The sequence below is a fragment of the Pygoscelis adeliae genome, unplaced genomic scaffold, assembly GCF_000699105.1.
Source record: "Pygoscelis adeliae isolate BGI_AS28 unplaced genomic scaffold, ASM69910v1 Scaffold181, whole genome shotgun sequence".
Classification (NCBI taxonomy): Eukaryota; Metazoa; Chordata; class Aves; order Sphenisciformes; family Spheniscidae; genus Pygoscelis; species Pygoscelis adeliae.
The window spans coordinates 2,321,934-2,337,935 of NW_008824360.1; the positions used below are offsets into that span (position 1 = coordinate 2,321,934).

Genomic DNA, 16,002 nt, shown 5'->3' on the forward strand with positions numbered 1-16,002 from the left:
AAGAGAAATATTTTAGTGTTAGAACTGCATGAAAGGGTTCATTAGAGTTTAGAGTAGTGGTAAACTCCACCCTTCTGGTTCAACCGTCACCTTTCACAGTGTTTAGTGTAAGGCAAGCTCGGGCATTACCTGGCTTACCTGGGAGGGTTAGCTTTGTCTCTGAGAGAGCTGCGGATGTTCATTCCCAGATGAAGTTGTTTTTAAGATTTAAATGAATGTAAAAACCATTGATGTCCACCTTCCTTGTGTAACAGGCTAAAGCATCTGAAATTAGCAGAGTAACATCTTTTAGCCACTCTTCCAAGAACCCATGGGTTGATTTGTTTGATTGTTATAACAAGTCAAGGTGGAGGTTCATTTTGTGCAGTCCCTTCTCTTTTACAATGGCAGCAGTAATTGTTTCAGAGGAAAAAATGGAGGGAGGAATCCTAGAATTGACAACATGTTAACTTCCTTCTGGGGATAGTTCTTTTAAATCATGCTCAATTAATGAGGGTTTATCTTCCCTTATATTATTTCTCTCTATTATTATGAGTGGAAGAAGTCTAGATATCCATGTAATGTAGTCTTTTTTTTTTTTTTTTTTTCCTGTTAAGGTTTAGGTCCCAGCAGTACCCATACCTTTTTTCAGTTGCATAATGATTGCTTATTTTGTTTCAATGAATGTATTGCCATATTCTGAGGAATAATGACACCTAATTTATCTGCTCTCTAGCCTTCCTTATTTTCTGTATTGATCTCCCATTCCTCTCCCTACTGATGTAAATAATCTGTTTTCTTCATTCTTAATTTATGGAAATTTGTGTATGCTTTTACTCACTTCTGTTATCTGTTTCAGAACTCCTTGTGGTTCTACTTGGTGGGGTTTTCTTTGGTTTGTGAAATCACACAGCTATCCAAATAATACTGTTGATCTCCTTGCTTTTTTGAGATTTGCTCAAAAATTTACCCTCTTTTTTACATGAATACAATTCCAAAGGACTGTAAACGCGAACCATTTTTATTACTGTTATTATTAAATATACTCTAGAAATAGGCGCACTGGTACTGTCATTTAAAAGATTAAAATACAAGCATACAATACAGCGTATGATGTATGTGAAATGACCCATCTTACTTTTCCTTTGATTTGTCTTACCTTAAAATCTAACCATCAAAAATGTTTTTAAAAATTGATACTAATGACTGTAAATTTTGACCAAATACATCTAATATTTAGGAATGACTTATGATTTTAAGAGTCAACATTGACTGAACTGATGCTTGTGATGGGAGGTAATAACATACCTCATTGCCTGTGTAGGAATCTCTAACGTGCATCTTTGATTCAGGTGCACATGACAGCCGAATCCTGTCATCCTAACTTGCGTAAGACTTGAAGGAGGTTTGCCTGAGTAAAGAAGGAGGGCTCAATATTGGAGTTTAGCATGTGAAATAGGATCAGTCTGCATCAAAATGTAGTTATTAAAACTTTCTTTTATTGCAGTACTCTTGGCAATTTCCCTGCTTCTGTTCTGGTTTCATTTAGGCTTTGTCTGGCCACAAGTGCATGACAGCCTAGGTTCCAGTTCAGCATAGTCTGACTAAGCTGGTAAAAACTCCCATTAACTCTACTGACATTTCTTCAGGACTATACTTGCACCTATGTTCAAGTACCGTGCTAAATTAGCCTCTCAACAGTTTTGATGTTAAGAATAGATACATTATTTGCTCATGAATTAGTAAAATGTGTCTCTTTAGTGACCTTGGGAAGAGATTTCTGGGCTAATAGTTCTCTCTCAAAATATCACTGTTAAGGTTGTAAAGGTAGGGTGTTTTTTTCCCCTCACGACTCTAATTCTAACCAATTATATGAAAACAGCACAAACCACATCATGAAGCGTAGCATTGCTTATGTGATTTGCTTTACTAGTCAGTGTATAGAGTGTCAGCGTCCACATGGCTGCTGGCCAGACATTGCCCTCAGCATCATGCCACGCTTTCTAAACCACTGGAAAAAAGTCCACAATACTTCCTAAGTCATTGTGCTCCCTAAACATGGATGTTGGTGGTGCCTGTCCCATGTTTACTTTTCACAAGTAGAAGGACAAAGTGCCATGGAGCTAATAAGTGCAATCTTCCTATAGCCTGCTGATGCCAATCCTGTGGAATAATAAAGTCTATTATAATACAGCTAAGAGATGTGAGGATACGTGTGGCCACATGAGGACCAGCGGCTGAAGCACCGACTGGTACTGACAGATGTGTTAGGTGATGCATGTGTGGATGTGAGTAGTGGTGTGCTGCCGTTATGGTAAGGTTGCTGTAAGGGAGTAATCTCTCTCTATCAAAAGCCATATGGTAGTGAGGGAGCTTGCCTGAAACCTGACTTCCTTTTTCTCAGTTACTTGTAGTCTTTGCTTAATCTTTTGACTAACTTCATTGAGTGTTTGGTGAAGCCTCGAACTATGGTAAATTTGCTCAAGCTTAGACTTCCAGAGGAAGGCTGTATACTGGCTCTGTATACCGATACTTTCAGTTTTAATTGTGTAATAGTTTTAACTGCCTGAAGAAGGTAACAGGAGAAGAGATGTTTTTTAAATACAAACTCTTAATTGAAATAGATATTTGACTTCCTATTGCGGAGTGGTTTGCTTGAAATACTGAGCTTGAAAGAGTATATTTTTCTGAATAAATTGAACTGAAACACTGCTGCTGATGCATAATGGCAGGCGGTATGTCCAGAGGGCAGGCTGCCGGACTGGAGCGGCTAGATTCGTGGGCTTTATTTCCAGTTTTGCTTTTCATTTGCCTTGCCATTTCTGGATGATTTTTTTAACCTCTCCTCTGATTGTTAAGCTTTTAAAACTTACAATGACAAAGAGATTCAATTTTATATATGCATGCTTCTTGTTACTCTCATATTTAAAGATTTAGACTGTAGCTGTGCATAGGAAGATTTTTAGTATGTTCAGCATCGTAGTATCTGAATGGTGTCTTTCTGCCTGGGTCTCTAGACTGAGTCTCTGGAGTTCAAGATTCAATTCAGGGGTCTGAGGTTTACTCTTTAACCCTTGGCCAAGTCATTCAATTTCTTGCCTCTGTTTGCCATCTTTTAAGGGAATGGATTAATATTTCCAATCCCACATGCTATGTCTGATTTGTCTAGACAATACATTTTTGTGTCTAGGACTGTGTCTCATTATGTGTTTTTCAACAATGCCGAAGACAATGGGCTTGAATCTTGGTTGGGTGTCTGTAATATAATACAGAATGAAATTAATAAAAAAGCAAGCAGTCTGCTGACTGTTTGCTTCCCCTTGCCTCATGACATGGTGAGGCGTATGTGGGTGGATAAAATATTCTTGTTTTCTACTTTCTGGTCCAACTCAACATGTTTAGCTAAATGCATCCCTGGTATGAATCCACTGAAATTATTGGATGTACACAAGGGATTAATCTGACTTGATATGTTGCACTTGAGATGGGTGTTTCCCTTCAAGTCTGATGACATAACTTCTTCTAGGAATATTGAATTTAAGAGTCTAAGTCTTCGAGTCTTTCGATAGTGTGTTCCTAAAGAGAAACACACTTTTTTTTTAATTGGACTCTGTTACAAATAGTAGAAGAAACATAATCTCATTTTAGTGTGATTCACTTTTTGTTGTACGACTTTTTTGACATTCGCAGTGTTTGATGCATTTATTTATATTTTTTAAATGACAGGTTTAAATAGATTACAGCAAACAATTACAGACAGGTACATTCTCCCAATACAAAGTAAGTATCTGTATGTATATAAATACATGTGTGTGTGTATTTATGAAAAAGTAAAACATGCCAATTTTCTTACATTACTTATATATCAAATGCATACTTTCACATCTCTGACAAGATGTACAAAGGTTACTTTTTTAAGGTACCTTATCCAACACAGCATTTTATTTATGTGGGTTGATCCTTAGAGTCTGAGTGTCACAGAAGTGGTTTTCCCAAACAGTCTGTCATTAAGTTTGAGGTATATCTGTATAATAGAACATCAGTCTTGTAACTCTTCTGGAGTACAGGAAACATCTACACTTTATACTTCTCAAGAGACTTCTGTGCTTATTGTGGTGGTAATTGGAGGTCATTCTTAAGTCTTGTTGGGGTGGTCAGTAGGTTGATACCAGAGTTTAAAGCACTTTGCTGCTTTGAAACCTTGTGCTGCTATGTAGTCTTTGAAAATGATCCTATTATTGTTCTTTTTTTCCTTTCAAAGTGGCACCCAGGGTTTAAATATAACATGGCATTTTGTCCGGGAGTGGCTGTAATCAGAGGAGATTAATTATAGATGTGGGTGTAGAAAATTACAAATGTGAATTGTATTTTTCATACAATAAAATCTATCCCTTTAAGTAAGCAACATATTTTCTTAGAAAATTCTGTAATTTAAAAAGCCAGCAAAAAACCTCCTAAGTGTTACAGCATGAACACCAAATACTACAGTGAGGTGTGAGTTAATTACTCCTTTTTCCTCTTTACAGAAATAATTTTAACTTTTTGATTTACTAATTGAAAGACTTACTTTCCTGCTCACTCATTGTTGCTGAGGTCTGTGAGTGGGACTTCAACATGCACGTGTGGTGGTATGTGTTCAGAAGAGTCAAGAGCCCTGCTTCTACATGCTGTATCCTGACAAAAGACCTAAAAGCCCATGATAATACGTCTGCCTTGAAGTGCCTCCTCTTGCTGAGGTCCTGGAAATAATCTGCAAGGAAAATATGTTATGATGGTAAAAGAAATTGTTTCCTTGTATTTTCTTCCTGGATATTGTTGAGAACTTATATGATACTGAAATGATGCTGGCCAGCAAGTGGGCATGGAGACAATATTTGTGAAACATGCTTAGCCAGTGCTTTTTTTACGTGGTGCAACTTTTGCCAGAGTTGGAGCTCCTGCTTACTGCATGAGAAAACCAGTCGTGGCCCTATCTGTCTGTTTTGCTTGCCCCAGGACAGCTCCCCTTTGAGGCGTAAGGACCATTTTTGTGCTTGGATCTGTAGCGTAGGTTTCCCTGAGCAGTGATGAAGTCTGATCTAATACCTCACAAGTTCGAAAGAGAAACTCTCCATTTCACCTCAGCGGAAACTGGACAAACCCCATTACCCCTTACAGGCCCATGCATTTCCTTGTCTGATAAATAAGTTTTGAAGTACTGGTGTAATGCCTATATGTGTTGGTCAGAGATTTGATGGATACCAGTCCCTCAAGGGCTGTGATGTAGCTGCAGTTCCCTAAGAGCCTTCCTCTTACCTAAAAGAGTATGTTACTCTTTCATGGACTGTGCTTTGGCAGGGAGATTTATGGTAGAGGAAGGGAGACCTGTTTTACATTTTTAAATAAAAGCTGTGCCACCAGTCCAGCGAGGATTCTGACTTTCCAGATGTGGGGCCAACAGAGCTGCTGAATACAAGTTCACAAATTTTTAAACCAAAATGTAGTCTTGTTGATTGTGAAGGAGTCTTTTAGGACCAAGACTTTTAGTTCACTGAGTCAGCAGTGTTCAGAAAAAAATGGAGGGAATAGTGTATCTTGAAATTCAAACAAATACTTTAAAAACAGATTTTAAAGAAAAACTGTGAAATCTTTAGGCCAAATGTAGTACTTCAATATAATTATTTTGCAACAAAAAAAGTTTGGCTTCAAAGGGTTTGGAAAGGTATTATATAGGCAAATAGCAGTATCATTAGTTTCAATGTATCCAGCTTATAGGTTACCAGCTGTTCACTGTCCTTTGGGTTGGTGACTTTGTGGATTGGTATCTTCTACCAAACTTCCACACTTGTAGTAAAAAGAAATCTTTTCTACTAAAACTTTATATTTTGAAACTGAAGAGCTATTTTCTGAGATTCAGTTTTCCTCATGGTGAATTCAATACTGAAAATGTTTAAAATGAATAATGAAGACTAAACAAAAAAAGAGGAATACCTAAATAATTTTTGGAATATTAACTCTTGAAGGCTGAGATCTGGAGTTTAATCCTATTTCACCTGTGAAATATGACAAAATTGCCATTGACCTTAATGTTAACAAATACTGGCTTTTCATTGTATCATGCAGAAGGAAGGAAATTCAGACTAGAGTTTTATATCTATACTTACATATATTATAGATCTTTTTTCTTTGCAGTTTTAATGAAGATTTCAAAGTGGAGAGAAAGCTTTGATTTTGCTGTGATATTTAACTCCTTTAAAAAATCTAAATGTCAGTTAGACTACTTTTTATTATTTATGACAAATATAAGTGTTATCCATCGCACAGAAAGGATGATGCTAGTAGAATTGCTAATGCTGATTACCATAATTTCCTTGCTACCTTTATTGGCTAGGTTTAAGTCCTCATACATGCAGAGACGGAAAGTCGAGGCCTCTGAGTGCAACTGGTATGTGTCTGCTAGTTGTCCCAAACAGGCTTCCCCACCTGTCTTTTTTGTTTGTCATGTTTAATGTTTTGTTAGAAGAAGAAAACCCTTTTCAGGCAAGAGTCACATTGCACTGCTGTGCTAAGACAATGGGTTTGGGCAGGCAGGAATTTAATAGGCTTTGGGTCAAAGGCAATAATAATAAAAAGTGTTGTGTTGTAAATATTAGGAACTTGGGATTTGCATGGTTGGGTGGATGGAACGGACCCTGACATGTTTCGGTTTGTGTACATGCAATTAAACAGCTGTTGAATAGGTGAAATGAGTAAAATGCAGACAGCGTATGTGAAATAGAGCACACCCAGACTTACTTGGCCCTGTGGTTTAAAACTAATCTGCCTGAGAGATCTACTGTAGTAACTGAGTGACAACAGGTGCAGCTCTTCTGACACCACTGTGAACTCAACCCACCGCTCTTTGATTCTTTTTAGCAAATGTGTAACATGGGCAGCATCTCATGCATTTTATACATTTCAAAACTAAATGACTAGGTGTCACATTTTTTCTCCTATTTCCTGAGAAGTGTTCCCTTAGGACAAATTGCCGCCTACTTTTCTCATTTCCCCCAAAGCAGCCAAATACACCAGGCAGACAGAGACATTGGTGTGACAGGTATAAATACCAGTGGTGTATGTGGATCTAATAATCTGGTTCTATTTCAAAGGTCATGTATTAATGTATATGGCATTAGCTATAACGGAGCAGAGAATAATTACGTTTCCTATTGCTCTGTGGTAACCTCTGCTGTATTTCAGGGTCTTGCAGTACCGATGCCCAGTTCTGTTTAATATTAAGCTCGGATGCTGAGAGTAAGTGTGCTGTGTCTTAATTTTTTGTCTGGAACATTTTTGCAAAAACCATAGTCAGATCTGTGACTGTGTTAGAGCGGTGAATTGCTCATTTTTGTAAAAAGCCTTGAGACTGTGGGGTCCATAATTTGGGAGGACATTGACAGCTTGGTCCAGATGTCAGTATGTGGAGAAGTTCACTTAAGCAGAACATAAGCCCTGGTTTTCAATTTGAATTCAAAATCTGTTTCAAATTTGAAGTACGCAGAACAAAAGGAAAAATATGTTTGATGTTGTGACAGTCATGCTCTGTTGTTTCAGGTCTCCTTCTTGCCTTCAGAATATCATACAGCTTTCTTAGTTCTTGATTCTTTGTAGCTTTAAATAAATCTGGCCAACAGACCACAGAAAGTCACTTTATCCTGCTGCATGCTGTTCCTTTTGGGACCTAACTATACCCTATCCTAGCTTCTGTAGGACTTAGCTTTGGTACAGTCCTCAGCAGGTGCAGTTAGTTTTAGTTCATCACTACCAAGTCACTCTCAGTATGACAGCCAGGTTGCAAGGACATTTTTCATTGAATCAAGGGCAAAGCTTCCATTCACTTCAGGATGGTCAAGACAGGGTACTCTGCCTTTAAAGCTGGTAGCTGACTCATATTCCAGGCTAACTAGTATTGTACCAACCCTCTTGAAGGGAAGATCGTGTATAAATACCTTATAGGGTCACTTTTCAGGGAAAAACTGTTTCTTTTAATAAGTATCCTTATTAATAAGACTTTTACTCAAAATTAGGATGACTTCCAGAAGACTACTGCAGTTATAGAATATGCCCCAAACTATGCTTAGTTGTCAAAGATAGCAAGTATTCTCCCAGACAGGGCAGAATCTCTGCAGAGTTGAGAGTCATGTCCTTGCTTGCTTTATCCCTTCTGGAGTGTGGGAGATGGTGTCAGCAAAGAACAGACCAAAGCATAAAGCTGTGGTAACTCTTAAGTAGGCGTGGAGAAGTTTTTTGTGACCTTTATCTTTTAGATAAATTTTTATGCAGATAACTAAGACCATACAGTATTTCCCATTTTTTAATGAATGTATCTGATTTCCATCTCTCCAAGAAGTACAACAGAGTGAGAGATAATACTCAGAATGGGTAGACAATGTGGGAAGAGCCACATATCAACTAACTTCGAGCACTTGAGTTGCTTTGGCCATGAGTCTAGTTGCCCTGGATCCTTTTGAAGGTTAGCAGGGGCAAATAGTTGCTTCCAGACAGCATTTGGGGAATTATCAGTGTGTGTTCAATCACTACAGGCTCCCTGAACTTCATGGTTTTCTTATGAGGACATACTGCTGGTGGGTTTTTCAGAATGCTGAGATTCTGGTCATACAGGACTTCAGCACATCCACAGCCAGTCCTCAGCAAGAGATGTGTAAAAACTCAGAGCTAGACAGTAATAGAAAGGATTGTGTAATATGCTGTGCTGAGCCAAATCTACTTTGTAATGAATGTGGCAGGGATTTTTTTTTCTTGAGGCTGTTGGATGCAAGTAGGATCCTATAGTTTTTTGTAGACTAGAATTTGTAAGAAACTCTAAACATAATCACATTCCTGTTGAAAATCTGGTTTAAATAAAATAAAAGTTTTCCATGCAAGAGGGTTGTTTTTTTCAGTAGGAGCATTCTAAGCAAAACTTTTTGTTCTGAACAGAGAAAGGAAATCTTTCATTTCATTGTATTGGGATTATGCTTGAGGAAAACAGTCTTCAAATTCATGGTATTTCAGCCTAGCTACATATGGCCTGTGCTACGGAGGGGTTCCACACCATGTCTTCTCAAGTCCTGCATTAGATTAGGCAGTCGGGAGAGGACAGTTGCCTAGATGATTGCCTATTAACTCAGCACCTTTGAACCCAGTTGATCCTGGTAGTGAAGTAAGGAGAACATTTGCTTCTATCCATCTGATTCATCCAGCTTCAGCTAGTGCAAGTCTGGTGTTTATGGCCAAATAACTGAGGCAATACTGCCAAATAGGAAAAAAGGAATATACCACAGTGAATATCAGTACTGTTTCTGTTTAATGTCCGCCCTTCATCTCATAAAATTTAGGAGTTACTGTGAAATACAAAGGTTTCTAATAGTTGAGGCTTGCTTTGTAGGTGTAATGATTTGGTTCCTCGGCTTCCTCTTTACCATGTCTTTCTGGAGACAATTTTTCCAAGTTACAAGTCATGCTATCACTTTCTCAGGGTGATACTCTGGAGGAGAATTTCTGAGCGATTGCCCATAAAGCTAGTATATATCTATGCCATTGGTATTCAAAGGTGAAAAACCATGAACAAACCGCTCTCTACATGTGCCTACAGCTCCCTAGGATATACAAATTGAGCAGCTGTGTGTAATTATTAGAGCACCTCATCAGGTAAGCGGCAGGGATTTGAGTTCAACGCATCCAGGTTCTTTTGAACCATGTAGTGAAGTTAATCTGTCATTATGGGCATCTCAAAGAAATCCTTTTTTCTTGAACCATTATCTAAGAGACCAGAATGCCTTTCTGCAGTATACTACTTTCTCTTAGATACTAAGGATTTGTATAAAGCTATATTGTTCAATTAAACATGTACTTTTTACATGGCAATTGAGTAGCGGCAAGGGTGGAACAAGGAGCTTAAATCCCAGAGGACTGTAAATGCTCAGACTGTGTTTACAACAAGCATTTTGAGGTTCTTGTGGCTATGAAAATAAAACCCACCAACATAATGGGTTAGTGTTTTAGCTCAGATTTGAGGTTGGTCTTCATATCAGAACCTTCCACTTCTAGATCTGCCAGTTAATTCATTTGGGAAGAGTTGTCCTTCCCAGTTCACGTTTTCTATATTGTATTAAAAATTCAACCAGAAATCATCTATTTATCCTTCTTCTGTAAGCACTTTACATTTATAAATCTACACAAGTAGGCTGAAAATGCTCACAGCCCCATTGCCATTTCATACTAGAGTATGTTCAGTCCAGCCATATCCAGTAAGAGAGCATTGATATGATGGAATTCAGTGGATTGGCAAGGGCCGGTCTGTCCCTGTTCACACTGTTTCAGTGGGCCTGTATATGTAATGTGGTGTTGCTCAGAGTGAGCTGTATGGAAGAATTGGCCTCTGTTTAAAACATGCTCTTTGGAGTCCAGCAAGGCTGCTCCGGTTTCTCTTTGGATAAGCATGGAGACTCAGGGGGAGTTGCTTTGTGATCTTCAAAAGTGGGGAGCCATGACATTTAACTCTTAGCCTTAGAGCATTTTTAGGGTATGGCAATAGTTCATAGCATTGATCTAATCAGAAAAATACATGTTCGCGTCTGATGATAATTTGTTACGATTTGTTATTTGGGAAAACTTGATGCATTATTGTTTCACTCTTTACATCAAAATTTTTCCTAAAGTGATGAAATGACCTTTATTTCAAATACTCTGTTTTTGTTTTTCCTTTTAATGAGAGGTTTGAGCTGATTTGGGGAAAATGTTTTTTTTCCTCAGTATTTTTTTCAGCCTAGAATTTATTTATTCACCCAGTTTTTGTCAAAGGTCCTAATTAGATTTCTGTGCCTGGCTTTTAAATCCTTGGAAATTGGAATTTCTTATATTTCTTATATCAACATTGTCATTGCTGTAGTTACAGGTCATGTGCTTTTCTGTTTTCAAACCAGACACTGAATTGTAATTGTCTGATCTATTCTTAAACTGTTAAAAAAAAAAAAGGGGGGGGGGGGTGGGAAGTGTGTGTTCAAAATTGTTTGAAGAGTAACCCTGAAATAATCTCCGCAGTATTTATAAGGATATAAATAGTTATCTCTATTTTTTTTTTCCCTCCCAAAATGTGTAATGTTAATAAATTCTTTTGTTGCAAAGAGCAAACAATGCACCTTTATAAACAGCGGGATTGTGAATGAACATCACCAGTCTGGTTGTAAAAACATGGTCACTCCAAAAGAACAGAATGAAATGAAACATGATGCATTTAAAATACACATTTCTGTCCTGGAGAAAACGGGAGTACGGGGAATCCGTATAATCACCTGATCTTCTGCTCAGTGTCACATAAGAGGATGTACATTGAGAACAGTGCCTTTAGCTGTGTCACCCTGTGAGAATCCTGCCCTCACTTGTACATCTTTTGTTCTCATTGTAAACCCCCAAACCATGGTGAATCCGAGTTCCAGGTAGTTTTCCAGATGTGTGGAAAGGCTCTTCCTGTTCTTATTTGGCTTTATTGTGTGTACAGTATCAGTGTCTAGAAGCCTTACCTTTGATTTGTAGATAGTAAATGAAAACAGCTTTTCTTTTTCTGTTTGTTTGCTGATTTATTTGCTGGTTTATGTTACTATGTTTTAATGGAGGAGAGGCACTCACTGTTGCTTTGTTTGTGGGGTATTTCTGTATAAATGAATGGGAAACTATGACAAGGATGTTTGTCAAGCTTGAAAGTAGCAGAATCCATGCCTTTAGTGGCCTCCTCTTCAAAAAGACCAGATCCTTTACTGCATGCTTTTTGCGACAACTGTAAAATAAGAAGCCCTACTTTGCCTAGATAGGAAAAGTGCAATGGGATCTGTACTAGCACAAGTATTTTATGTGAAGTTTTGTCTCTCTCCCTATGACTGAATACTTAGTGTTTTGAGCATCTAGTTGGGTTTGATTGTGTTTTATAGGTATGGGTTGTAGGCGCTGATATGCGTGACATTCTTTGGGACACCTCACTGTATCTGACTTTGAGCTATGTTGCTGTCTTCCTTTTAAGTTTCCTGAAGGCAGCAGTCTTCCTTCTTTGTTCAGTAATTGTACTTTTGCTGTAGACGGTGGGGTCATTGTCCAGAGCTGGTTTTCCTAGGCATTATGGTAATATAAGTAACAATATGTAATACAATAATAAGACTTTTAGTTTAATTCTCCTTAATTAGGTCCCTAGTTAGTTCACTTGGATGAAAGGGAGGGTTTACTTTAACTCAAAAAATATTTTTTGTAGAGAGGAATTTTGTTTGGAGTTTACTTATGCAAAACTGCAAGAATAAGTCAAATGCTTCAGTAAAATTCAGTTTGCTTTGAAGATACATGTTCAAATTGTAACATCCTAATAAAAAGAATATGTCTGTGAAAGCACACCTTGGCCAAAAATGAGTCACAAATAAGCTGTCTTCTAAGACATCAAAGAAAATCCAGCTCTGAAAGGGGTTTCTCTTTGAGAACAGTTATGATATTGTGTTTCCCTGAGATGCATCCAAGATGTCTTGCACTTCATGGTACAGTAGTATTCCCAAGACTACAGGTAGCTTGTACCACCAAATTTTCAGTGGTATGTAGCATTTTTAATACCTTTTAGTTTATTGACTTTCAAGCAGAATTAAATACTAATCTTCTGAGATTGGTTCTTAGTCCTCAGACAGACAACAGCCTGTTGAACACTAAATCTTCAGGAGCATTATTTGCATTTTGGGGAGAATTAGAGGAATAGAGATATGGATCATTTGAGGAGAAAAACATTCTCTTTGCTATAATAGACATTTCTGCAAGTGCTCTTGTCTTTTGTTTATATTCTGCTCCTGTAGTCTGCCCCGTGATGCTGTACTGTCACAGCGAAGTTCAGCATCAGCTTATCAGGAATGAGGCTTGAAACAAGAACTTAATATTGCCCTCAGTTGCATCATGGCTAATGCTGTTTCAGCGTGTCACTGAATTGTCATCAGCTGCTACTGAAATACAGACCTAATGGTAGTGGTACTTGAACACATGCTATGCAGAAGCTCTGGTAGTTGGATGCGATTTTGCCTGTACACATTCACCTGGTAAAGGCATTTTGTACCTGCAGGTATTGAAGCAGTGCCATTTAACCTAATTATTGGTGCATATATAATCTCCTGTAAATTGTAATTGAGCTTGAACATAAGTAAGAGAAAGTTTTTCTAAGGACATACTGTGTGCAAAACATTGCTCTTTAGGTACAGCCTGGAGAAGCAGGATTTTTTCTCTGAGCTGATTGCTAAAGAGCTGTTATGTTCATGCTATGCTGTGTTCTAGGTATATGCATGGCCTGTTATTTGACTGATTTATGCAATGAAGTGGTGAGACCAGGAATTGTTTCAGCAGAAAAGAATCTTAAACATAAGGGCCTTTTAAGGTATCTCAAGACGTGCACTCCAAACAGTAACCAGTTGGTTTTTTTTTTAATGTTAGCATTATGCTTGGAATTTTTGACCACTGAATGAAGAGATCATTTTGGACAAACTTCTTTCTAGTCACAAGTTTAAAACCAAATGTATTCATTTTCCTGATTCCGTGCATATATTGTCTCTTTTCTAGGTCCCTCTGTACAGTAGTGTGCAAGTGGACATACACTTCAGATGGAGGTTGGGATGACAGTTTCTGGAAAATGATCGGTTTGGAAGATTTGGTGAAGGATAAGTATGAAAAAATAGGTATATCAGGGGGTTGTTCTGTTTTATACATATACATATGAAAAAGATATATGCATATAAATAGATCTTTTGCTGTAATATTGTGAATGTCAGCAGAAATGTAGCAGGACTTGATGAAGCTTCAAATGGGTTGATAACAAGGCTGGATGCCCATAGGTAACAGCTTTCCTCAGTACACTTTTTACTTGGCATTGTCATGAAAAACTGTGTTTAAATTTTATATCTTCTACCCTTCTGAAAGGCCTAGCTAGCTTTTCAGTACTGCTCAGTTTCAACAATAGAGACGTAAATGGGAGCCTCAGCAACTGATTACATGAAGGAAGCACCTGATAGGGACATATTGGATGGCAGGCTATGAAAAAAAGCCACAACGTAATAATTCATAGCTGTCACTGACAGCATGTTTTGCGACCGGTACCAATCTCCCTTATAGTAATTTTCAAAAAAAGTGCTACTTCTGCTTGTTATTATCTTCATACTGTTTTTTTCCACTCTCGTAGAGCCTAAGTTTAATTAGAATGTTAGCCTTGCTAATAGCAATTCCTACAGCAGATATTCATTAAAAGTCCATAATGTTAATATACCAGAAAATTTCCAGGATAACTTTATTAGACTTTCCCTGTTAAGTTAATGGACTTTTAATGGATGTCCTAAGCAGACATGTCATTAACAAGAATATTACCAGACATGAATTAAAATATGCTCATTCATCAAAGTTAATTATCTGAAATTTCCTTTGATTTTTTTTTTATGTCTAGCACTTTGAACAAGTTTGTACAGCAGTTTAAATGCAGCAACATGAAATGGAAATGGTGTAGGAAAATGTAATGAAATCTATAAGCTTTTCTGATCATCACAAAATATACTATAAGTCATTTTTAGGTTATCAGATAATTGTACTTGAAAGCTTCCTTGAATAGACTTTTCCCCCTGCAACTGAAACTGCTTATGCAAAGATATAAAACCTACAGAGTATTAGGCTTTTAGCTTCCTGAGGTTTTAGTTTGAATACAATTCTGAAAACATCTATCACATGTGGCTTTTAGCAAATCTTCAACAAGTTAAAATAAGACTTGCAATAAAGACATGTTTTTACCAGAAAATTGAACATCGCGGCAGCTGGTGGTCTCATGGAAGAGTATTTTTAAAATAAATTATTTATGAAGTGTAAGCTGAGGCTTTAATACAATATTTATGCAATGCACTTCAAGGACAGTGCAAAGCAATTTGCCATTTTAAGTAACTAAACATACATGTTTTAAATGATAAAGTAGCCATTAATAAAAAGGGCCTTTTGTTGTGATGGAAGCCTCATAAAACTAATCTATATATGGCTTAACATTTAGCAGGATAAAAATCATTAATTTCCAATATCAGGCTTACATTTTTGTTAAAACACAATGTTTACAAAATAGATCAGTAAATTAACTTCTGTTGATAGGCGTTTCTTGAAAGAGAAAAATGTTTTCCTGAGTTAATGGGGAAAGTGTCTAGTTCCCTGGGCAATCGCGTTGATTTTCAAGAAACAAACCATAGAATACCTGGGTGCATCTCAGCTGGAATTGGAGAAGCAGAATCTGACCTCCAGAACTGCACCAAACTGTAGGCTAGAACTTGAAGCTTCCGAAAAGTACATACTTTTACTCACCCTGAGAAATCCTTTGATTTTCAGATTCTTGGGCTGATTACCTTAGGTGTATCCAAAGTAATACGACACTTTTTGTTTTGCATAATAATGCTGAAACCTGGCCTTAGGTAGAATATATGCTTATTTCCATGACCATTTGTCTAACCTTGCCTTTTTTAAAAAGGAAGGTTTACATTCATTATATTTAGCTGTGTGATAAAATCACAAAAAAGCAGGACAGTGACCTTAATTCATGTGTCTATGAAGAGGGAGTAAGGAGCTCTCTGCCTGACTGTGGAAACCAGATAGCAACTGCTCCTTTATTCCTTTGAGTTTATCTTCTAAACTGGGCCTGTTGGAATCTCTTGGAAGGGTTTAGCTTCAGAAGGAGACAAAAAGACACCAAAACTAAGCAACTCACTCCCCACACAGAAGCTACTTCACAATGCTGAGGTCTGTGTTGTGTGCTGTGGAAGTGCTTTGCTTTCTGCCACTCCTAATCTTATCAGTGTCCCCGTACACAGGAAAATAGGAATGGTAACATTGTTCCAGTGGAAGTTTGGGGGGTTTGCTTGTTTTAATGAGTGTTCACTGTTGTTGGACTTGGGAAGAGCACTCTGAATAAGCTCAGCTTTCCTTTACTTAATTTAAATTAATCCGGACAGTGTAGATCCACTTACCAGGAAAGTG

General features: G+C 37.6%; 1 protein-coding gene across 2 annotated transcripts in view; it reads left to right on the plus strand.

The window, feature by feature from the left end:
- Nucleotides 1–16,002, plus strand: part of FGGY (FGGY carbohydrate kinase domain containing) — a 134,116-nt gene that overhangs the window by 29,362 nt on the left and 88,752 nt on the right. For both annotated transcript variants that reach the window (XM_009319806.1, XM_009319805.1), the window contains exon 5: nucleotides 13,570–13,685. In XM_009319806.1, the coding sequence (XP_009318081.1) occupies nucleotides 13,570–13,685 (116 nt within the window). The remainder of the gene's footprint in view (nucleotides 1–13,569; nucleotides 13,686–16,002) is intronic.